Source organism: Echinops telfairi, unplaced genomic scaffold, assembly GCF_000313985.2.
Source record: "Echinops telfairi isolate 266 unplaced genomic scaffold, ASM31398v2 ScPeMD7_27;HRSCAF=92, whole genome shotgun sequence".
NCBI lineage: Eukaryota > Metazoa > Chordata > Mammalia > Afrosoricida > Tenrecidae > Echinops > Echinops telfairi.
This window is the reverse complement of record NW_022103924.1, coordinates 51,266-69,901: the sequence shown is the minus strand read 5'-3', so window position 1 is coordinate 69,901 and position 18,636 is coordinate 51,266. Positions and strand designations below refer to the sequence as shown.

The 18,636-nt window shown below is 36.7% G+C and overlaps 1 protein-coding gene across 1 annotated transcript in view; it reads right to left on the bottom strand.

Moving 5' to 3' along the window:
• Positions 1–18,636, bottom strand: part of IARS1 (isoleucyl-tRNA synthetase 1) — a 118,415-nt gene that overhangs the window by 69,103 nt on the left and 30,676 nt on the right. The window contains exons 9-13 of the mRNA XM_004714603.2: positions 14,308–14,403; positions 11,417–11,539; positions 9,149–9,240; positions 4,302–4,400; positions 2,791–2,917 (exon numbers count right to left, since the gene is read on the bottom strand). Coding sequence (XP_004714660.1) covers positions 2,791–2,917; positions 4,302–4,400; positions 9,149–9,240; positions 11,417–11,539; positions 14,308–14,403 — 537 coding nt within the window. The remainder of the gene's footprint in view (positions 1–2,790; positions 2,918–4,301; positions 4,401–9,148; positions 9,241–11,416; positions 11,540–14,307; positions 14,404–18,636) is intronic.

Sequence of the window (18,636 nt, the reverse complement as noted above, 5' to 3'; positions counted from 1 at the left end):
GCTATCAAAAGATATAGCCTCTGAGGTCTTAAAGGCTTGAAGGTAAACAAAGGGCCATCTAGCTGAGAAACAACAAAGCCCACATGGAAAAAGCACACCAGCCTGTGTGATCGTGAGGCGTCAATGAGATCAGGTATCAGGCATCAAAGATCCAGAGCAAACAATTATAATGTGAATGAGAGGGGGAGTGCAGAGGGGAGGCCCAAAGTCAATCTGTAAGCAATTAGACATCCCCTTACAGAAGGGTTGTGGGAAGAAGACGGGCCAGTAAAGGTACAGTGTAGCACCGATGAAACACACAGCTTTCCTCCGGTTCTTTAATGCTTCCTCCCGCAAACTATCATGACCCTAATTCTACCTTACAAATCTGGCTAGACCAGAGCATGTACATGGGTACAGATAAGAGCTGAAAACACAGGGAATATAGGACAGATAAACTCCCCGAGACCAATATTGAGAGTAGCCATACCAGGAGGGTAAGGGGAAGGTGTGGGGAAAAAAGGGGGAACTGATCACAATGACCTACCTATAACCCCCTCCCAGGGGACTGGACAACAGACAAGGGGGTGGGGGGAGACACCGGACAGTGCATGACATGAAAAAATAATAATTGGTAAATTATCAAGGGTTCATGAGGAAGGGAGGCAGGGGGAGGGAGGGGAAAAAATGAGGAGCTGATACCAAGGACTCAAGTTGAAAGAAAATGCTGTGAAAACGATGATTGTAACAGGTGTACAAATTTCCTTGAGACAATGGAGGTATGTATGGACTGTGGTAAGGGTTGTATGAGCCCCCAATTAAATGATTTTTAAGAAAAGCAAAGTTAAAAAGCTAGAATGCCTCAGAAGTAAAGACCTGATGCAAGAAGTTTATATAGCACTCTATGTTTAGGTTTTTGTAAAACTGATTTACTTAAAGAGCTAATTCACATGTTAACCTGGACTAGTGATCTGGCCAAACTCAAATCAAGCCTTCTGCCATCAAGTACATTCCAACTCATGAAAGCAAAGTACAGGGGTTCCAAGGATACAAATCTTAACTAAAACCGAGAGCCTCATCTTTCGTCTATTGAACAGCTGATGGTTTTGAACTGACAACTTTGTGGTTAGTACTCCAATGCTTAAGCAAAAGTGCCACCAGGACATTTTGTGCTGTGATACAAGGATATTTACAAACAACTTGGCATGTTTCTCAAAGACTATCGTTAACTTTCTGAGAAGATAAGCATTGAGACTTCATTATAACATATACCTACTGCTCCACTTCAATGTTTCCATGAAGCCACTACTTAGAACAATCAGCCTAAGTAACAGATGCCTTAAACTAATGTGCTAAGGCATCTTAGGTATTTCCTGGCACTTGAACTCTTTACCCTAGAATCACTGAAGTCAAAGCTAGAACTAAATTACTATGCTTGAGTAAAAACAAAATATTCAGAACAGATTGTAAGATGTTAGGATTCTGCCCCAGTAAGGTGGCTAACATATGAGGTAACCTGGAAAATGCAGAATGAAGAGTTATCATTTGCAGGGATTTGTCTTAAGGGCTTTTGTTAGTCTGCAAATTAAGGCCTCTTTCTCTAAATATTCTTCTTCTGAACCTTGGTCAGGTTACTTAACTATATCTTTAAAGTATCTATGGGTCACAGTATTGCCCATCGTTATCTTCATCACTGCTCAAAGCTCTTGGAGTGTCTGTGTGTGTGTGAGGAAATATTTATTTTTCACTTGATTTACAAATTAAAGATCTGAAATGCATTAGTAAACTTAAAAAATGTTTTCTATCTAATATTTTAACATATTATAAACTTATGGCAGGGATACAAGTCTATTAAAAAATAATGCACCCATTGTGAATGAGGGGGAGTGCAGAGTGGAGACCCAAAGGCCATGTGTGGGCAACTGGACATCCCCTTACAGAAGGGTCTCGGGGAGGAGACAAGCCAGTTAGGGTGCAGTGCAGCAATGATGAAACATACAACTTTCCTCTAGTTTTTAAATGCTTCCTCTCCCCAATTATCATGATGCCAATTCTACCTCACAAGTCCAGCTGGACCAGAGGATGTCAACTGGTACAGAAGGGAACTGGAAACACAGGGAATACAGGACAGATTTGAACCCTTCGGGTCCTGTGGTGAGAGGGGTGATACCAGGAGGGTAGAGGGAAGGTAGGGTAGAAAGGGGAAACCGATTACGAGGATCTACATATAACTTCCTCTCTGGAAGTCGGTCAGCAGAAAAGTGGGTGAAGGGAGATGTTGGACAGTGAAACATATGACAAATAATAAAGACTTGTAAATTATCAAGTGTTCATGAGGGAGAGGGGAACGAGGAGGGAGTGGAAAAAATGAGGAGCTGATGCCAGGGACTCAAGTGGAAAGCAGATGTTTTGAGAATGATGATGGCAACAAATGTGCAAATGTGCTGGACATAATGTATGTATGTATGGATTATGCTAAGCGTTGTATGAGCCCCCAATAAAATGATTTTAAAAATAAAATAATGCACAACAAAAGATCTGCGCAAACAAAACAATTATAATGTGAGAATTTCTTTAAAAATACATTCTTCACTTATACAAGAAACATTTAAAATATATGTTTAAAGTAAAATTAAACAAATTTTAATATATTCTTATTCTGTCATGTCAATAAAAGAGAAAGAAAACAGAATATTTAAATACTAGAGAGATGTAGAGGAAAATAAAATTAACTTCTTTTATCCTGGATTTAGATGACATGGAAAAAGTATTTCAGTAAAAATGAAACTAGGAAATAAATTATAGACTCACCTCTTGGAAGTCATCACTGACCCACAGTGGAATAGGGGTGCCCCAATATCGATTTCTGGAAATTGCCCAGTCACGTGCATCTTTCAGCCAATTTCCAAATCGCTTTTCTCTCACAAATTCTGGAACCCTACAATAAATAAATTAGATAATCATATTAGAACATTAATAATCCATGATTTTATATTACACCCAAAATAACTACAAGTTTTTGTAGACCAGAAATCAATATCCCTCAAGAGTCTAGACCCCCAGGGATACAAAGTGTGAGTCACTTAATATTTGTCCCTAGCACCTTAAAGCCCCAACTAAATGTAATTTATGTAATGGCATTACTACTTTTAAAGATGGGAATGCTAGCTTTTTAGAATAAAGCTATAGCTTAAAACCATTTCCTTTTAAATCATGAGACTCTCAAAAAAACCAAATGTAATTTTAAGTCTATTGAGTCCTTATGAAAGAAAGACTATGTGCTAACTCGTTAAAACCATTCTTCTAGAGCAGAGGTACTTAAAACATGTACCAAGACTCCATATGACGTTGAATAATTGAATCAGAGGGGAGCGAAAAAGTTTGTAATAGTGAAAGGTTTCTGAAGAGAAAGTGACTAAAATTCACAATAAACTGCATAATAAATTCATACTGGCAGTGCTTGCCTATATGGCAAATTTCCCCGGCAAAGGGTTTAAGAAACTCTGCTTCAGAATACACATATTCAAGTAGTTTCACTTTTGCACCTATAAGTTTAATACACACTCTGGTATCCATAAAGCCAATGTGAAGACAATATTTTATTCCATAAAATTAAAAAGTAGTGCAAGTAATAAATACAAAAGGAATTTGTCATTTACTTATTCACTGTCACTGAGCTGAGGCCAACTCATAGCAAAGACAAGATACAACTGCTCTGTGTTTCAAGACTGTAACTCTTTATGGGAGTAGAAAGCCTTGTCATTCTCCTGAGAAGCAGATGGTAGTTTTAACCTGCTGGCCTTGAGGTTAGCAACCCATCGCACAACCACTAGACCAACAGGGTTCCATAAAAGACTTTTTTGTAGATACCACTAAAAAATAAGTTTATCCAATATGATCATAGGTTAAATGAGAGTACAGCCAAACTCCACACAAACTAAAATATACAAACTAAATAATGGATAATTTCTTATTTCCAACGAGTTTAAAAAGAAAATAAAGTGCTTATAGATGCCATAAAGAGGCCAGGTGGTGCTATGGATTAGGCACTGAGAAGTTAAATATAATAGTTGGCAAATCAAACTGATGATTCATTCTGTGGGAAAAAGATGAGGCTGTTTGCTCCCAAAGAGATTTACAGCATTAGAAACATTATATAGGCTCCTTATGAATCAGGATGGACCATGAATCAGAAACATATTCTTAAAATACTTTTAATTTTGTGTTCTTTACAAAATAGCCTTAATACAAAATAAAATGTCGACTGAAATTATTATAATTTTTGAGAAAATATAAACCAATAACAGTGTTTGGCTGCTTACCAGTAGCACAAGTCATTGTTGCTCAGCAGTCTGTCTATCATGTGTTCCACTCGCAAGAACCAGCTAGGTACCGCCTTGTAAATCAGAGGAGTGTCTGATCTGGGACACAAAGACATAGACCATAGTGATCAGACATTGGCATGTAGCCTTCTACTGATATTCATGTTTATTGTAATACAAATAAAAGATCACAAAATGGTATGATAAAATGCAAGTTTCACAAGCCATCTCACTTCACAACACAAAGAAAAGCATGAGCTAGTAAAATAAGACTCAAATAAAAAGAAAAACCAAACTCACTGTCGTTGACTCCATTTCAACTCAGAAACCCTGTAGGACAGGGTAGAACAGCTCCTGTGAGTTTTTGAAACTGCAATTCTTTATTGGAGTCGAAAGTTTTGTCTTTCTCCTGCATAGAAACTGGTGGTTTTGAACTGCTGACCTTACAGTTAGCAGCCCAATACATAACCACTATACCACCAGGGCTACTAAAATAAGATTAGAATGTATACTTCAGAGTAGGAAGTGACAGTAGTCTAAAACATGACAACTTCAGAAAAGAGGATACAAGTAAACTGAATGGAATTTCAGTGAACATATATCATTCTAAGCAATATCTTTCTAACAACTTTTAAAATATAATATCTAATTTTTATTATGCTACATTAGAAAATTTATATTGCCAACCTAAAATAAGTAGACTCCAATAGAAAACAGCTATCATACATCTGTTTTTTACAACCAATTCCTTGCATTAAAAAAGTACACATCCCAAAAGAATAGACTATAACATATGATAACTTTCCAATACAAAAAAAAAAGAATCCTAAAAGCAGCTCGAGGAATAATAAAAGTTATATATATGGGGATTGAGTAATTTTCAGCAAAAACCATGAAACTAAGAAGGCAGTCGGATGACATATATAAAACACTAAAACAAAAACATTGTCAACAAAGAATCTTATATCCCACAAAATTATCCTTGATATACAGAAAGCCACAGGGAAAATTTCAGATATGGAGAGAGTAAAAGAATTTGAAAAACAAGACAAACCTTACAAAAAGTATTAAGGGAGTTTCTTTTGACAGAGAACAGTTTGTAAAATGAAGCCCTGCTCAATACTGGCCCACATGAAATGATGATGTAGCAATGTGGCAAGAAAAATCCAGTGGTGCTTGGCTACCAGAAATAATAGCACTTACTGGGGACACGTGACATTTTTTGGTGTGAATTACAGTCCAATGTATAACCACAATGCCGCCAAGGCCCCACAGAAACCCATTATCAAACTACAGAGAGGTCGAATAGAACACCATAACAGATCCATAACAGAAGAAACAGATCAAGCCATTAAAAACTTCCAACAAAAATATATCTAAGAGTAGAGAGCTTCACCGGGGAATTCTACCAAGCATTCAGAGAAAAGTTGACACAAATTCAACACAAGCTATTCCAGAATATAGACAAGGGTGGCAAACTTCCAAACCAATTTTATCAACTAAGAATAGCCCTGATATGAAGACAATGCTAGAACGTACCAGAATAGAAACTAGATAAGTATCTTTTATGAATATAAATGCAAAAATCCTCAACAAATTCTAGCCAACAGAATCCAAGAAAATAAAAAAAATAAATCATGATCAAGTGGAAATCATTCAATACTACAAAAACAATGTTTTAAAAAAATCCATGTACGAGCCCCTAATAAAATGTTTTTTAAAAAAAAAGGAAAGCGAATTTTGGGAATGATGAGGGCAACAAATGTATAGGTGTGCTTTCCACAATTGATCTATGTATTGTGATGAATTGTATGAGCCCCAATAAAATGATTAAAAAAATTAAAAAAAAAAATCCATGTAAACCTACCATATAAATAAAACAAAATAAATGCTAAAATTACATCAATTGATAAAGAAACAGCGTTTGTCAAAATCCAAAATCCATTTCTGATAAAAAGCACTCAACAAAATAAGAACAGAAGGAAATTCTCAACATAATAAAGGCCATACATGCAAAACCAAGGGGAGAAATGAAAGCATTCCTCTTGTGAAGGTGAGTCAGATAACTAAATTCACCCCACTCACCACCATCAAGTTGGTACTAACTCAGAGTGATCCTACAGGATACAGTAAAACTGCCAATGAAAGTTTCTGAGACTGTAACTCTTTTCAGGAGAAGAAAGCCTGTCTTTCTCACACAGAGTAGCTTTAAATGACTGACCTTGCAGTCCGACTCATAACTAATATGCCACCAGCGCTCCCTTTATCATGCTTATTCAGTAGTGTTGGAATCTTAGCAAAAGCTATTAAACAACATAAAGAAATCTAAGGTATCCAAATTGCCAAAGAGGTAGTAAAACACTCTAGTTGCAGATGGTAAGATTCTAAATATAAAAGCCCCAATGAGAAGACAAGAACACTGTTGAAAATAAAACAAGCTTTGGCAACATGGCACAGTTCAAGATCAATATACAAAAATTAATCAGTTACTGTATTACACAAAAAGAACTCTGATAAGGAAATCAAGAAAACATTACCATTTATAAGTTAGATAAAATATGAAATATTTAGGAATAAAGCTAAACAGAAACAAAAGACTTGTACAAAGAATACTACAAAATACTACAAGACACAAAATGAGAGCTACATAAATATTGCATATTCATGGATAGGAAGACTTAACATTGTGAAAATATATCTACTACCAATACAATCTGTAAATACTGAACAATTCTGATCTAGATGCCAGTATCATCCTTTAAAAAAGAATGCATTACCAACTTTAGATGGGACGTAAAATGAACCAGAAAAAGGTAAGCACTACTATACCAAAAGAACAAAGTAGAAGGTCTCTCACTTTCCCAATCTCAAAACCCACTACATAGTTGGTTATCAAAGCAGCCTGGCACTGGTACAGCAGTAAATGTATAAGTCAACTGAACAGAATAGAGAACACAGAAATTAATCCATCTACCAATAGACAATTGATTTTCGACAAAGAGCTGAAATACATTAAATGGGGAAGAGATAATCTCAACAAATAGTGCTCACACACTTGAATTTCTATTTGTAGATGGTTGAGACAGGACCCATACCTCACTTAATCTACAAAAAATGAACCCAAGATCCATTAAAAATTTAAATGTAAACCATAGAGAACATAAACAAGAAAATAAACACAAACTCAAAAGTCACTGCCAATGAGTAGATTTTGACTCACAACAATCCTATTGAAATGGATAAAATTATCCATGTGGGTTTCCGAGTCTAACTTTCCAGGTGTGGAAAGCCTTGTTGTGTTAGTCTGGGTACTTTAGAGAAACAAATCCACAGAAACTCATGTATAAAGATAAGAGTTTTATATAAAGGTTAAATGTGCATCAAGAAAACATCCCAACCCAGTGCTGCCCAAGCCCACAAGTCCAACATTAACCCATATGTCCATATGTCCAACACCAGTCCACAAAGTCCTCCTCCATCTCACAAAACAGACGTAATGATACCGACTGCAAGAGGAAAGCCGAGTCAGTGAATGTGTAAGCCTCTCAGAGCTGGCAGGGGTCTCCACATGGGTGCTCCAGCACCCAGGGCTGCATCGGGGTAAGTCCATGTGGCTTCTCCTCAGGGACGTCTTGCAGGAGGTGAACTGGCAAGCCTTGCCAGCTAAAGCAAGGAACTGGCTAAGGAGTTGCACCCTGGTCCGACCATCACAAAGCAAGACCAGAGAACTAGAAAGGGGCGGCTTACTGAGCCATTTATCCCTCCGCCCTTCAATTAACCCCACATGTGTTTATCATCGGCCAGGTTGGCACAAAAATCTAACTCACTTTCTTTCTCCTGAGGAACAGCTTTCTCTTTCTCCCGAGGAGCAGGTTGTTTTGAACTGCTAACCCTATAGCTGGCAGCCCAATGATTAACCATCATAGAACATAATGAAAAATGAACCCACAGCAGAAGACAAAATAGATGACTGGGACCTCCTAAAAATATGACACTTAAAAAAAAAAAAGATGACACTTATGTGCAACAAAAGACTTCTTCAGGAGAGTAAAGAGAAAATGGGGGGTAGGGGGTGGGGATTGGCAATGATATATCAGATAAGAGACTAATTTTTAAAAGCTATAAAAAACTGTAATACCTCAATAAGAAAAAGATAAGTGATCTCGTTTTTAAAATGCACAACATTAATAGAAGGTTCAAAGAAGGCCCCAGGTAGCCAGCAAACATGTTAATGCTCACAATCACTTGGCATTCAAAAGATGTAAATGAAAACAAAAATGCCAATAAACGCAAAAGACCATGCAAATGAAAACTGTGAGGATAGCACCTCACACTGGCAATAATTAAAAAAAAAAAGTATGTTGAAGAGGGTGTGGAGAAATTTAAATCATCATGTACTGTGAAACTCCTCATGACATGGACAGCTTTGGAGTTTTTACTGAGTTAAGTTAGCTAATCACAAAGGGCAAGTATTGTATCAGTTATAAAATAATAAAAAATATATCAAGATTTAGGTTTTATTATTAAAAGAAACAGACTGATGTTTACCATGAGTGGGAAGGAAGGTGAAGGTAAACAGGTGGTAACTTGGATGAAGGGGAAAATAATATCCTGTAAGAGGGACGAGAGAAAAAGGGGAAGTGGGGTTTCCACTCGAGGCTTTTAAGGTTTAATGAATTAATACAAAAATGATAAAGTGAATGTGCAAACCCCCATCTAACTCACAATAAAAGTTAATAAATTAAGAAGCCAGTTTCAAAATACTAGCTATAGAGCATACAAAAATGTTCGGAAACACTACAAATAGGATGGCACAGGCAGTAAGTTCTAGCATAGTCTTAACTTACCTCCAGCAAAAAGGGTAGCTATGAGTAAAGGTGCTGGCTATAAGAAGGCGGCCTTGCTCCTTCAGGGTCCGGATGATATTTTTGTCAGCATCCTGTTAAAGAAATCAATAAATCTAGCCATTAGTATTCTACAGTATTAATGTCAGAACATCATTAAATAGATCACTAAAATCTATTATTTTCTTGCCTCTAATACAAAGAGCCAAGACCAAACTCCCTCCCATTGGGTCTATGCGGCCTGACAGCAACCCTGTGGGACAGTGCAGAAATGTCCCTGTCAGTGTCTAAGGCGGTGACTCCTTGTGGGAGTAGAATTCCCGAGGAAGAACTGGTCATTTCAAACTACTGACTTTGTAGATTGCAGCCCAATGCATAACCATTAAGTCACATGCGCCTTCTATTATGAATGAGGGAAAAATAACAAACATATGCGGTAGCGTGAGTAAGAAGGTATTGCTCCAAAGTCATAAAAACTTTTATTTTTAAAACTTTCAAAATGTGAAGCTATTGCTTACCATATCCTCCATCTAGACCGATATACTTCTGAAAGTCTCATTCACAGCTCTCTAACCCAATTTCAAAGAATGCTGTGCTCTTCCATGTATGCTATAGTAAGAGGGCAGTTTTGCCACCCTTGAGAGACCCAAGCTACACTTCTTTCCAACAGTCTATTAGTTGGATAAACTAAAAGAAGCCTGTAGAGACAAGAGCAGGCCTGTAGGGTCAATGGGAATACGCGTTCTCAAGGAAATTTTCTTAGGACGGTCCTAGGTAACCATGAAAAACAGGCAGTGAGGAAGGGATTAAATTCCATGAGGTCCTAGCCTTTTTACCCACAAACATACTTCCCCATTGGTTTAAAACTTTGTTACTCCCAGGATCATCCTGTGTCGAAAATTAATCAAGCCAACCTTTGGGAATCTCCCCCATAAAGCTGCCATAATTTTTCTGAGAACTCTGCATTGAATTTAAGTAGCCCAGATTTTCCTCAAAAATCTTTGTTTTGATTTAACTTTGTTCTCTAGATTTTATCGATAAACACAAGACTTTTTCCCAGTTATAATTTGTCCCATTAAGCCATATTTATGGTATGATAAGTGGATTAGTTGCCAATGAAAATGTGTTTTTTAAAAATCTTTATTTATTTTTGATCTTGCTTAAAAGATGGAACAACTGGTTCAGAGCTGGCTGATATTTTTAGCTACCCATCAGGCGGAAAGTTTTCAGCAGCTAAGATTAACCCCTTACACTTATCAATGCCAAAGGACTTAAGATCCCCAACGTTAGTCATGTTATCATCAATGGCAATTCTATGGCCCTCATTCTCTAGTTTCTGGACTTCAGGTCAGTTCCTTCATTCGTCAAGGTTGATGGTATTCCCTCTCATCTCATCTTTAAAATCTACCTGACTACCAAAACATTTGTGATCCATTTAAAAGCTGTGGTTTTATGTTGGGCAGCATTCCCGTAAACATGGTGAAAACTGTCAATGGTTTGAGAAGAGCACCACTTGAAATTTACTCAAAATTTTACTTTAAATCTTATTGTAAAATTACATTGTTTCCATGGCACCCAAACATTTTTTTAAAAAACGTACACTAATGAGACTAAGACAAATTTTTTTTACTGAAAATTTCTTTAATCATTCACTGATCAGAGACATGACTTTTTTAGAATAAATCTGTGCACGTACAAAATAGAACCCTAGTAGTATAAGGTTTTAGTAAAACTTTTTTTCCAATCAGCAATGACTACACCAAACTTGCAAAGCAGCTTCAAAGCAGAAACCAGAACCTGTTTTCTCTTACTTGAACTTATAAAATTCAATCATTTGTCCTCTAAGATACTAAATAAGTTGGTGTCAATTACAACTCATGGCAGCCTCAATTATTTCAATGAAGAACTGTACTATAAAGTTTCAAATTAGTGGGAAGGAAATTTGACAGGTCTTTTTTGCATAGCACTTCAAACTCCAAAATGAAAATCACTTCAATCAAGGTGATTATGACTCAGAGATGGACAGAGAACTTCCCCTGTGGGTTTGCAGGGCTGCACATATTTATTTATGGGAGCAAAAAGCTCATTTTATCCTGTAGAGTGGCCAGTACGATGGAACAGCTCATCTTGTGGTTAGCAGTCGAACATGTGCCCCAGTATGCTATTAGAGGTCACAAGAAAATAAATTGAGAAATCTAAAGATGAAACCTATTTTATCAGAAAGTGGCTACTCAAAGAAGTATGATCAAAGTGACCATATTGAATACAGACCTTCACATACTGTCCCATGAAATCTGTCACTTCTGCTGTGAAACATCCTGACGCATCAACAGGGCAAACAGGCAGTGAGTCCTTCTGAATAATATTGAAGTCCATACAGACCCGATAGTCATCCTGGAGAAAAAGGGTAGTGAAGGTAGGGAAATAAATATCAAAAATAACAAACCACATAAGTATGTGTATGTGGAAGGATAGAGGAACTAAAGAGAGTATGAGGCAACAGACATAAAAACATTTTCAATGTTCTGAAAAATGGATGGAATCAAGCTTAATCATCCTAACTGAAATTGCCATAGGAGCTGATTAGAGAATGGCAGAGCTTCATAAGAATGTAATTAGATCATATATGCTTCTTCCCATACTTTATTTCAGAGTAATCTACATATGAACTTACAATTGTTAGCTTCGACTAATGAGAAGATACGTAATACATATGAATGTCGTACTTATGTGCACATCTGAAAATCAGATGTGCATACAAGTATAAAGCACTGCCAGATCAATGCCAGGGCATGCTTGATGTATGTAAGGACTTGCATCCTGTCACAGAGCACCCAAGGAATGGCAAGACTGACTTAAATCTATTATTTACAAGTTAGTAAATTAGCTTTTAGGTGGTACAGTTTAACCAAGGTTCTAATACATGTTCTAATAAAATGTATGTATTTCATAAATACATTTTTAACAGTGTTAGCAATCATAATCAGAAAACTTGTAAAGCCATTTACATCACATACTAGTAGGTTTTACTATATTAACTCACCTAATAACAACAAGTCTGTGAGCAAGGTAGGTTTACTAGGTTTTAAAGTTGGGCTCCCTCATAAAAACCAACAATTGCTAGGATTCAAAACCAAGCAATTTTGCTAAAGAGGCTAAAGTCTTAACTACTGTGCTGTGCTGCCTTAATCTACAAGAAAACTGACTGTTGGAGTTTAAACCAAACCATATCCAGTCTGACTCAAAGACAAGCTGCAAAGTTGATGTGCTTCCATCTGGACGTCTGGTCACCTCTCTCAATGCTAACAGAGCTACATAGTGAGGTGTGTACAGGGTCTCCCTGCCAAGCTCAGACACAAGCAATGTAAATGTTAATATATAATAGCTAGAGTACGGCAACAGTTTAAACACTTGCTCATCTATAAATGAATATGTACATTCAGGACAGATAGGAGATGTTATTTTAGTAAATGGAGAATCTCCAAATATAAAGAGAAAAATATATCATTCAAAATCCAGATTTTATTTTTATTACATCCAATTGGATTAGCCATACCAGTTGATTTTAAATTATTATGTAACTATGTCCTAAAAAATCAATATTTACTACTTATTCCTAAAAATCTATTAAGTAGTATTAAAAACCTGCTTCCATCAAATTATTATATGAACCGGGTTTTAGGTGATAGTAAGGAAATATATATACATTTTATTAGGCAAAAAATACGACATGCACAAATGTGCTTGACACAATGGATGTATGTATGGATTATGATAAGAGTCATACGAGCCCCCAATAAAATGATTTTAAAAAAAGAATATGACATGGTAGATATATAAAAGCTTCTCAATCAAAGATATATAGAAAAGCATTTATTATAAATGAAACAAAAGATGTTGATTATATTTTAAAATCTTCAAGCCTAAATAAGAAAGTATAGGAAGTAGGGAAAGACATGACAGATTCCCAAAATGCTGGTAATTAATGAAGCTGGCTGGCTGAGGTAAATGCTAAGGATTTATTGTAATTATTTTTTTTTACTATAAAATACTTTTATTGGGGGCTCTTACATCTCATCATAATGCATACATCCATCCATTGTGTCAAGAACATTTGTACACATGCTGCCATCATCAGCACTTTTAAAGCATTTTCTTTCTACTTGAGCCCTTGATATCAGCTCATTTTTTCCCCTCCCTCCTGTCTGCCCTCCCTCATGAACCTGATAAGTTATAGATTATTATTTTCATACATTTCATATAGATTATTATTACATCGCCAGCTTTATTGTCATTCTGTTTATTTTTATATACATTTGAAATTTTCTAAAATAAAAAACCCTTCAGAGATGAAGTAGAAAAAATGACAAACTGAAACACATTAGTTTCACTGCCCTTTGAAGAAAACTATAAACGCTCTCATCAACAGGTGGTAAAGTACAAACAAGGAAGCTATAGGCCCTCGGAGGCCCTGTTTGAAACATCTGATAGAAAGGCATCTATTTAAGCCTCACAATCACTGAAATAAGTAGTAGGTATTGCTATCTGGTTCAAGGAGGAGGGGTATAAAATGGCTACGGGATATGCAAGAATTGCCCATCAGTAGTAGGACATAATTTAAGATATGATCTAGTTTACAGCAAATATACTCAGGGCAAAATGTGCAATTAGCCATAAAGTACCACTCTGAGTGGAGAGATCAAATTCTCCCTTCTGACCAATTTCAGGAAACTACATGCAGCATTTAGTCAAAAACACATCAGAGGAAATGGGATTATTGCACATTTTAATTTTTGTGATGACTGCTTCATTCTGCACTTGCCAAAACTATTACAAATGTATATCAAAAAGAGCACAAATTTATCATACATAAATTATGAGAAAAGGCAAGACACTTCTTAGGCTTTATTAGAAAGACTCTATTGCCTCTCCAGTACTTTAGGTTTAACTGACCGCTTTCCAAAGTCCGATCAGGGTCCAGAGGAATACTAGCAAGGTAGATGTACATTTTATAAACAGTCTCGAGAGGCACTGAGCTAGAGTAGACAGACCTCATGGTCCAAAAAAAGCAAGAACAATTATACCCAAAGCTCACCATGCACAAAAAGTGGCCTCTGACATTTCATGCTCATAAATACTATTGCAAGATTTACATTACTTACAGCACCAAAGTAAGGAGCCTGATGTACAACTCCAGTGCCTTCCTCCTCTTTCACATAGTTGTCAACAAGCACAGTAAAAGCACCATACTCTTTATACTAGAAAAGAAAGGGTTGGAGAATTTAATGGATGACACATGACTTACTATACCATAGTATTAGTTTTGTAAGTTTTTTTGTAAAAGCCTGAAAACCCTCATAACTCGCAACAATGTTTTCAGAACAAAAGAATCATTCTGGTTGGGAAAAATAACACTATTCAATACATCTAATCACATTAACCTCATTATATGCATATAAACATTATCCTGTCAATGACAGCATTGTACATCAAGATAGATCTTCAAAAGTAGTTTTTGATGAGATACCACACTCCTTGAATTTGTCATGCCAGCACAGTAAAGCATGATTGTCTGATTCAAAATGGCCACAACTAATTTCAGATAATGCCCAACATATCAATCTTTATGCATTCTATTTCATTTTGATGACTTCCAATTCTCACAGATTCATAATTCATATATTTCAATTTCCCATGGCTACAGCCCTATCATTTTGAGTCATGACCCATTAGTAAATGAAGGTCCGTACAGCTTTATTCCATTCACAGCCTGGCTTACTCTACTTTGAGAAGGCAGCTCTTCCTAAGTCACATTTTAAGTGCTCATATGAAGGGCTCATCTTCCACACTGTATTTCACAATATTCTGTTGCCATTTGTAAGGTTTTCAGTGGCTAAGTCCACAGAAGTGGACAGCCTACTTTTCCTCCACAGTCAATTTTTAATCTGGAAGCTCTATCTAAAACCTGTTTCCCATGGTGACACTGCTGGTATTTGAAATTCCGATGACATAACTTCAAGCATCACAGCAACACCTAAGGCAATACTGTCTGACAAACTGATAGATAAGTGGAAATCCAGTTAATAAAACTATCATTCAAGTTTATACACCAAACTACTAAAACTAGTGATGCAGAAATTGAAGAATTCTATCAACGTCTTCACTCTGACATTGATCAAACATGTATTTGAGATTCACTGACAATTACTGGGGACTGGAATACAATCACTGTGAATGAAGGAGGAATGATAGTGGGAAAATATGATGTTAGTGACATAAACAAAGCTGGAGATTCCATGATAGTTTTGTAAGACCAATGATTCATCACAAATAGCTTTTTTTCAACAACAAAATGGTCAACTTGACTACATCTGTGGGAACAGACCATGAGGAAGCTCAATATTATCTGACAACAAGGCCAGTTACTCATATACAGGATTAATCTAAGTTGAAGAAAATTCAAGCACGTTCACAAACACCAAATTAAAACTTTGCGTCTATCCGACCTGAATTTGGAGAACACTTAAGAACAGATCTGACGTACTGAAAAATGACAGAAGACCCGATGAGCTGTGACATGACATCAAGAACATCATCCATGAAGTAAGAAAAAAGTGGTTTAAAACACAAGAAATTTAAAAAAAGATTAAAGTAGAGGTCAGAATAGAATCTGAAACTTGTTCTTGATCATACAGAAGTTAAAAAAATGTTAGAAAGTGAAGCAATGAGCAGGAAAAAAATTTTTTAAAGGGTAGCTTGAGAATACACAGTATTATAATGAAATACACAAAGACAGAATTCTAAAAAAACCCCCAGAATTCTAAATCCAAAAAGGTCTAAAATGGTAAGCATACATTAAGCTGAGAGAATTAAAGGAAAAGTTCAGGCCTCTGAAATACTGTGTTAAAAGATTCCATGGGCAAAACATTCAAGGATGCAGGAAGCATCAAAGGGTGAAGGAAGAAGGAAAAAGTAACAATACCAAAAATAACTGGTGACATTCAACTGTACCAAAAATAACGAGGTGACAGTCTCAAGAGGTAGCATGTAATCAGGAATGGATGCAATTGAAGGAAGAAGTCTAAGCTACACTGAAAGCCTTAGCCAAAATCAGGCTCCAGGAATTGATAATACCAACTGAAATCATTCATCATGCTGACGAAGCGCTGGAAGCATTCACTAGCCTATGCCATGAAATACTTAAGACAGCAAAATAGTCAAATGAATGGGAGAGATCAATATTTGTACCAATTTCCAAAGAATTTATTGAAAGTATCAAACAATATTATTAATATTACAAGCAAGTAAAATTTCCTGTAGATTAAAAAATGTTCCAGCAATACATGACAGAAAGATGCCAGAAACATGCTGAATTCAGAAGAGCATGTGGTACAAAGAATATCATCTACTAGGTCAGATTGATCGTGGCTGAAAGCAAAGAATAACAGAAAAACGTTTGCTTGTGTTTACTGTGAAAAGGTATTCAACTGTGGCTAAGAACAAATTATGGATAACACAGAACAGTTGGAATTCCAGATCTCTAAATTGTGCTCATCCAGAACCTGTACATGCTCAAGAGGAAATTGGGCGACTAGAACAAGGTGATACTGCATGATTTAAAATCAGGAAAGGTGTATATCAGGGCTTATGTTCTCACCATACTTATGCAATCTATATGCTAAGCAAATAATCAGAGAATCTGGTTTATTATATGGAATCAACATTGGAGGAAGGCTCATTAACAACCTGAGATACGCAGATGACACAACCTTCCTTGTTAGACGTGAAACAAACGACTTGCTGATAAAGATCAAGGGCTGCAGCCTTCAACATCGATTACATCCTAATGTAAAGAAAACCAAATCCTCAACATTGGACCCAACAGATAACATCGTAAGAATCAGAGAGATCAATCAAGTTCTCAAGGACTCTGTCTTGCTTGGATCCACAATCAGTGCTTATGGCAGTACTACTAAAGAGATCACTAGATAAATCTGCTGCACAGACTTCTTTAAAGTACTGAAGAGCAAGGATATTACTAAAGAGGATTAAGGTATGCCTGCAACAAGCCATGGGATTTTCAATCATGTGCTTCACATGCATTTGAAAGTTGGAAATTTAATAAGGAAGACTAAAGAATCAAGGCACTGGAATTATGGTACTGGCAAAAAATTTTTGAAAGTATGATGAACTTTCAAAAGAAAAACCCCAAATTGTCTTGGAAGAAATATAATAAGAACACTCCTTAGAGCAAATGTTTTGAGAATGAGGGCAACAAATGTACAAATGTGCTTTACACAATCGATTTATGTATGGATTGTGATAAGAGTTGTACGAGCCCCCAATAAAATGATTAAAAAAAAAAAAGAATACTCCTTAGAAACAAGGACAGCAAAACTTTGTGTACTCTGAATATGTTATCAGGAGAGACCTGTACCTGGACAAGGACATCATGTTTAGTAAAATGGAAGGGTAACAATAAAGAGGAAGATCCTCAAGGAGATGGACTGAAACACTGACTGCAACAATGAATCCAAATATAATTTTGAGGATGGCTCAAGAATTCTGTTATACATGGTATGGCCAGGAGTCAGAATGGTCACAATGATACCAAAATCCTATAAAATATTAGAAGTTATATTCTTACAAATGAAATAATTATCTAAAGACTTACAAATAAAACTGTCTCAAAAGCCACAACTATTACATTATCAAACCATGCAGTATAACATTTAGTTCTTTGATGCCTGACACTTCATCCCTTCGACACCTCGTCACCACACAGGTTGGTGTGCTTCTTCCATGTGGGCTTTGTTGCTTCCAAGCTGGATGGCCGCTTATTTACCTTCAAGTCTTTAAGACCTCAGATACTCTATCTTTTGAAAGCTGAGCACCATCAGCTTTCTTCACCACGCTTGCTTAGGCACCCATTTGTCTTCAGCGATTGTCGCGAAGGTGAGCATCATGGAATGCCAGTTTAATAGAACAAAGTATTCTTGCATTGAGGGAGTATTTGAGTGAAGGCCCAATGTCAATCTGCTGTCTTAATACTAAACCTATAAATATATGCACATAGATCTATTTCCCCATCCGGAGTGGGGACCCAAAGCCCATCTGTTGGCAACTGGACATCCCCTTATGGAAGGGTTGCAAGGTGGAGACGTGCCAGTCAGGGTGCAGTGTAGCAATGATGAAACATACAACTTTCCTCTAGTTTTTAATGCTTCCCCCATCAGGCTCCTCACCCCCACTATCATGATCCCAATTCTACCTTACAAATCCAGCTAGACTAGAGGATGTACACTGATACAGACAGGAACTGGAAACACTGGAAACTGGAAAAGGGAATTCAGGGCGGATGATCCCTTCAGGACCAGTGGTGAGAGTGGCAATACTGGGAGGGTGGGGTAGAAAGGGGGAACCGATTACAGGGATGTATATATATCCTCCTCCCTGGGGGATGGACAACAGAAAAGTGGGTGAAGGGAGAC